We start from the raw sequence: 6,000 nt of genomic DNA, 5'->3' as shown, positions 1-6,000 counted from the left end.
CCCAATGACATTCCTAGCGGTGTGACACTTAACCCCTCACTGTCTAGCCCTTACCCCTCTTCTGCTTGAGAACCAAGACAGTATTGATTATAAAACAGAAGGGTAAAAAAAAAAAGCAAAAAAATCCCTCCTAGAAGCTTCAGCTTGCACCCTAAACCAGTTTTAAGTGCCCCATAGAGGTTAGGAGGAAGGAGATGGGAAAGTGCTGTAGAAGAGTAGAGAACCCCTAACGACAGACCCGTCTACTTCACATCTTTGCCTTCTCTTGTTACTGTCTTGCTCACGCCCATTCCCTCGTCCTCTCTTCACAATTTCTTATCTGTGGAAGGCATCATTATTCTCACAGCCCCTCACATACTTACCTTGCATGGCCAATCTGTGGTCAAGTGTTCTCCCCTCTCCCGCCCTGATGTGGACAGGCCTTGCATAGTGTCTGCTCTTTATGGGAAGGAATTATTTCCCTTTGTCTTCTAACCCCCTGCACCCAGCATTCTCTAGCGCATAGTAGGTACTTAATAAATATGTCGATCCATAAATCCCTCCAGTCCTGCTGCTTCCATTTGGCTAGTTATGCTATGTGGGTTGAGCATCTTGATCTCTCTGTTTCCTCTAAAAATGGAAGGATCTGGATCCTTTCTAGCTTTAAAATTCTGTGACCCAGAAGGCAAAATTATACTTGATCCTGGGGAAAGGGAGGCAGTAAAAAACAAATCAAACAAACACTCAAACAAAAATCTGTTGATCAACCCAATTGTGAATAAAATGAGCTTTGGCTTAATTATCCACCCTCTTAACCACTCCTTCCACTTCCACCAAATTCTTGATATTCGTGTTAGGCTCTGGCCTATACTTGATTGCAAATAAGAAAAAACACCAAGCAATCTGCCAAGGAAAAGATCCATCATCTGGGGTGATGAGTCGCTGCTCAAGGACTACCGTGGGGCTCCCAGGGGCTTTGCTGCCCATGCAGGTACTCCGAGGCCACAATGTGCTCCATCTCACAATCCTAAACTGACTTCTCAGTTCCTGAAAATATCTCTGGCCTTACATGAGAATGGGCAGATAAGGGAGGACTTGAAGTTAACCCATGGATCCACTTTGCTTCATGGAATCAGAAGATGGGAGGACTCCTGAGCGTTCTCCCCTTCACTCAAGTCAACATGCACTTATTATTATGTATACTATTATTAAGTGCTAGGCCGGATATAAAACGCTGGGATTACAAAGACCCCCCCCAAAAGTCCCTTCTCTTAGTAGCTCACAATCTAATGGGAAAGAAAACATGCAAACAGCTATTGACAAAAAAGATCTATAAAGAATCAATTGGAGGCAATGTCAGAAGGAAAAGGAGGCTCAGGAAAATCCTCAGGAGGTGCGATTTTAGAAGAGAATTGAAAGAAGCCCTTAACTCAGCTCACTAACAGAGGCATCTTGTGGCACAATGGCTCAAAGGCAGAATCTGGAGCCAGGAAAAGCTGAGGTTCAACCAGCCTCAGACACGTACTTGTTGTCAGTCACTCAGTCAAGATTTACTAAGCACCTACTATGTGCCGAGCACTATATAATATGTAAATATTATATAAAATAAGTATAAAGATATAAAAGAGACAAAAGACAGTCCCAGTCCTCAAGGAGTTCACAATCTAATTGGGGAGACAAGATGCAAACCAATCAGTATGCACAAACAAGCCATATGTAGGAAAGTAGGAAATAATAGAGAGAAGGCACTAGAATTAAGAAGGGTTGGGAAGGGCTTCCTATAGAAGATGGGACTTTAGTGGAGTCTTAAAAGAAGCCAACAAATAAAGAGAGAAGGAGGGAAAACCGGGAAGATATCCAGAGAAAACGTCCAGAGCTGAGATGGAGTATCTTGTTTGGGGAATAATAAGGTCACTGGATCAAAGGGAAGATGGCAGGGAGTAAGGTATAAAACTGTGTGACCCTGGGCAGGTCACTTTTTTGCCTCAGTTTCCTCAATTGAAAAATGGGAATCTTTCCAAATATTTGCATCCTGGTGCAGTACCAGTGTCCACAAGTATTTGTTTTTGTTTTTAAACCCTTACCTTCTGTCTTAGAATGGATACTAAGTATTGGTTCTAAGGCAGAAGAATGGTAAGGGCTGGGCAACTGGGGTAAAGTAACTTGCCCTAGAGTCACCGACCAAGGAAGTATCTGAGGCTATATTTGAACCCAGGACCTCCCATCTCCGAGCCTGAGTTGCTTAGATGCCCCACCAACAAGTATTGATGGAGATTGAGACCACCCAGTCTGGGACCACTGGCACCTCTCACTTTGTCCTAGCTAAGAAATGTTTAATTTGTTTTTTCTCACACAGTGGGTTGGCCTCATTTCAGGAATAGAAAAAGATGTAGCCAAAGGTTAACTAACACACATTCATGCTAGTGGCAAAATTACTAATTTGTAGATTATCCCCCTCATTTGTTTGGCCTCAGAAACTAGTGCTCTTAGTAGAGCACTAACTTTTGAACTGGAGATAGCCTCAGAGATCATAGAATCCAACTCCCATCTCCCCAGAACCCATCATAACATCAGAGGGAATAGCCCTTTCCTCAACCATTCTGCCAATGCTTATTTTTGCTCCTTCATGAAGGGAAACCAAGAATCTCCTTTCTATTCTGAAGTTTAGATCTATTCCTTCCTTCCCAATAGTGATGGGCTGGGATTCTCCATTCCCCTCTACCTTGCTGGCCAGAGAAGGCTACTAGAAGTCCCTATCTACAATCCTTCAGACAAAATGGCGGACCATCAAGCCTACCACTTGCCCTGCTACTATGACCACCAAACCTCAGTGACTATCATCTGACTTGATATGCACTATAAGGATTACTAGGTCCTTTCCACCCTATCTGCAGCCTTCCTCAATAAGAATATGAATTCCATGAGAATAAGTAGTCTCAATTTTCTATTTGTATCCCTGAAAGTGTAAGAATTTAAATGCTTTTTTTGTCCATTCCTCATTTTCCAGATCAAGACATTGAGGCCTAGGAGGAATAAGTTCGTTATTCAAGGCACATAGGGAATAAACAGACTTTAGTCATTAAGGTGCCAGAATTAGGGAGTTGCAGCAACACAGTGTCATAGAAAGAGCTCTGCTGGGTGTCCCCAGTTTGGGGAGCATTTGTCTCTTGAGGCTCAGTTTCCTCATCTGTAAAGTGAGAAAGTTGGACCAAATGGTCTCAAAGGTCCATTCCAACTCTTAAATCTAGGAACTCTGAGACATCCTGGCCTCCATCTTTGCTGGGATAATGTAGAGTGGGACTTGGGTCAACAATGTCTCATGTACATTGTGGAGCTGCCTCCAGGACAATAAATCAAAATGAAGGGCTTGTGAATTTACCTTCTTTTATTTATTTTTTTTTACACTTAGCAGCAGCACCTTGCTAGTTTGTGTGCCAACAAGGTGCCAACATGACTCCCAAGGGAAGGTGGAGCATCTTGAAGATCTGCATTTTGGATGCTCCTCAGCTTTAGCTTTGATTTTTTTTTGCCCCAGCTCTTGGCTGTCTTTTTTTTTAACTCCCTTCCCAATCAATCTCAAAAACAATCAAAAACACAATCTGAAGTCAAAGTTCACACCAAAAAGTCCGACATGAAAATAGAGTTGGTCTCTTCTTAGAAAAAAAGGTTCATAGGGCCATTTCATTTACTAAAATAATTTCTGTAAACTCGGTTAGAAAGGAAATAATGCCATTCTCATCTTTACAACATCTGAGTGAGGCTAACTTTCCTTCAAGGCACCAGCACCCCGGATTCTTGTAGAATAAAAATAATAGTGTCTTCAAGAAGACCTTTATCCCCTTTTATAGAGTCCTAACAATGATTGTACATAACACAACACAATAACGGCCCCTATTTAAAAACAAAACAGAACAAAACATACACCTTTTTGTGACCGTCTGGTCTCCATTCCAAGTGGTGGTATCCTAAGGATGGAAGAGGCCACTATCTTGAAGGAACCAGAAGGAACAAAGAGATCTCTGAACTTTTGTTAATTTAAAAAAAAAATCTAAAAAGAGAGGGGGACAAAACCAGCATATAAACTTATCAAACATGTAAACTTCATAGCATCAGTCCCAACACGAGTCCCTCTCTTCCTCTCCTTCTCGCCCATCATTTGTCCTCCTCACTCAGTTTGGCATTTCTCTGGAGAACAGAAGTCAGCTTCGTCTGTAAAATGGCGGCCAGTTTTTTCGAGGTCTTTTTGAGGAAAGCACTTCCTGGGTGGGCACTGTTCACATGCAGGTACAAGTCCTCTTGCGTAGGGCCGGTGTAGCCACAGTCCTCACACACATACAGCTTGTCCCGTCGCTGTTTGTAGGCATACTGCTGCTGCACCCCATGGATCTTCTTCAGGTGAGATTCTAAAGAGCAGCGCTGGGTGAAGGCCTTGTTGCAGATCTCACATTTGTAGGGGCGGATCCCTGTAAGAGCAGAAATCAGAAAAGGGGGTACAAAACCCATCAGCTATTGTTTGGGGAAGGTTCACCTTTGGGGAAACTGAGCCAGGCTGAGTATCAAAACTCCTGCATACACACATAGATATTTTTTGTTTTTTAATTATATATATATAATTAACTCAATTATATATAATGTCAATTATATATAAATATATATAATGTCAATTAACTCAATATATATATATATACAGAGAGAGAGAGAGAGAGAGACAGAGACAGAGAGAGACAGAGAGAGAGAGACAGAGAGAGAGAGAGAGAGAGAGAGAGAGACAGAGACAGAGAGAGAGAGAGAGAGAGAGACAGAGACAGAGACAGAGAGACAGAAAGAGAGAGAGAGACAGAGACAGAGAGAGACAGAGAGAGAGAGACAGAGAGAGAGAGAGAGAGAGACAGAGAGAGAGAGAGAGAGAGAGACAGAGAGACAGAGAGAGAGAGAGAGAGAGAGAGAGGCAGTTGATGAGAAAGTAGATAGAGCACCAGACCTGTAAACAGGAAGACTCATCTTTCAGAGTTCAAATATGGTCTCACACATTTTAACCCCTGTTTGTCTCAATTTCCTCAGCTGTCAAATGAGCTAGAGAAGGAAATGGTAAACCATTCCAGTATCTTTGCCAAGAAAACCCCAAATGGGGTCATGAAAAGTCAGACACAATTACAAACGACTTAATCAAAGATGAAGATGATGATGGGCAGCACTCTGCCAGAGAAAACAGAAGGTGAGGGATCAAGGGTGCCTGGAGATGGCAAAGAAAAGACCCCTATTATGTCCTTGTGACCACTAAGATTTCTCTCTTTTAAACATCACCAATTTCTTCAAACAACCATCAAATAGTATGATTTTAAGACGTTCTTGTCACTTGCATCATTCCCTGTATATCCTTCCAGTTTATCCATATTTCTCCTAAAATGGAGAACTAAATATGGTACTCCAGAAGAGATCTGACAAGGAGAGAGGTGAGCATGGGACAGGGCACAGAAGAGTGAGAAGAAAACTGAATCTAAATTCAGGGAACCTCCTAAATGTTAAGGAAACAGCTTCCCCACTTCCTATCTGTGGAACCTTAGGCAGATCCCTTCACAAGGGGTTTCCATTTCCTCCTCTTTACAATGAAAGGTTTGAACTCTTTGGCCTTTGAGGCCCCGTCTAGCTCTCAATTTCTGATCCTATGATTTATCACCTGCTTATATAAACCTAAGAGTTATCTCTCATAATTTGGATTTTGAGCCTTCTATGTTATATTGGTATTGGAAAAGTGGGGGACCATTGGGTAACCATGGGTCAAAGAATTGGCATATTCTGACAGAAAAGGTACCATTTAGGCTGTATTCCTGTTAATACCATGAAGGACTTTTAAGTAAGGTTGTTTAACACCCTTGAGGAACCTGAGACCAGAACCCACTCCTCTAAACAACTTAAAACTCTTAGAAGGGTCTGCTATAGAATAAGGAGCCAAAATTTGTAGCATCATTTTTATTCAAGCTCTCTAGAGTCAGGAAGACTAATACGGGTTCTCGTGCCAGT

The 6,000-nt window shown here is 42.1% G+C and overlaps 1 protein-coding gene across 2 annotated transcripts in view; it reads right to left on the bottom strand.

Annotated features, from left to right (window-relative positions):
* Positions 1-3,346: 3,346 nt before the first annotated feature.
* OVOL2 (ovo like zinc finger 2) overlaps positions 3,347-6,000 on the bottom strand; it is a 51,161-nt gene continuing 48,507 nt past the window's right edge. For both annotated transcript variants that reach the window (XM_007476648.3, XM_016427642.2), the window contains one exon: positions 3,347-4,442. In XM_007476648.3, the coding sequence (XP_007476710.1) occupies positions 4,132-4,442 (311 nt within the window). In that variant the 3' untranslated portion in view covers positions 3,347-4,131. The remainder of the gene's footprint in view (positions 4,443-6,000) is intronic.

Source organism: Monodelphis domestica, chromosome 1, assembly GCF_027887165.1.
Source record: "Monodelphis domestica isolate mMonDom1 chromosome 1, mMonDom1.pri, whole genome shotgun sequence".
Lineage (NCBI taxonomy): Eukaryota > Metazoa > Chordata > Mammalia > Didelphimorphia > Didelphidae > Monodelphis > Monodelphis domestica.
The sequence above is the reverse complement of the archived record's forward strand: the minus strand, read 5'-3'. Positions and strand labels throughout refer to the sequence as shown.